This window comes from Eimeria mitis, genomic scaffold (assembly GCF_000499745.2).
Source record: "Eimeria mitis Houghton genomic scaffold, Emh_scaff6139, whole genome shotgun sequence".
Classification (NCBI taxonomy): Eukaryota; Apicomplexa; class Conoidasida; order Eucoccidiorida; family Eimeriidae; genus Eimeria; species Eimeria mitis.
Window position 1 is genome coordinate 2,697 of NW_013574345.1, and position 492 is coordinate 3,188.

Genomic DNA, 492 nt, shown 5'->3' on the forward strand with positions numbered 1-492 from the left:
CACCACCACCAGCACCACAACGAATATAAATATAAATAATAATAATAATATAAATAATAATATAAATAGAATGGTGAGGGGGGGTTTGTTGTTTCCTTCTTGTTGTTTATCTGTAGGGTGTAGGGTTGATGTTTGGGGGCTTCTCGATTGGAAGGCAGTTGCAGCAGAGAGAAACGGCACAATACATATATTTGACTTCTGCTGTATAAGCAACAAAACAGAAGAAAACCAGCTGTATATACACCCGGAAACAGGCACAAGTATAATGCCTAAATAAATAAATAAATATATATTTAATTGTTTATTTATTTATCTTTTTATTTAGCTCTTTATTTATAAAAAACATAAAAAAAAAAAAAAACATTCATATATTTGATTTCTGCTGTATAAGCAACAAAACAGAAGAAAACCAGCTGTATATACACCCGGAAACAGGCACAAGTATAATGCCTAAATAAATAAATAAAATAAAATAAAATAAAATAAAATAAA

General features: G+C 28.9%; 1 protein-coding gene across 1 annotated transcript in view; it reads left to right on the plus strand.

Moving 5' to 3' along the window:
* EMH_0086180 (F-box domain containing protein, putative) overlaps window positions 1–39 on the plus strand; it is a gene marked incomplete at both ends in the record, with an annotated part of 2,089 nt that extends 2,050 nt beyond the window's left edge. Inside the window, one exon of the mRNA XM_013500997.1 lies at window positions 1–39. Coding sequence (XP_013356451.1) covers window positions 1–39 — 39 coding nt within the window.
* Window positions 40–492: the final 453 nt, after the last annotated feature.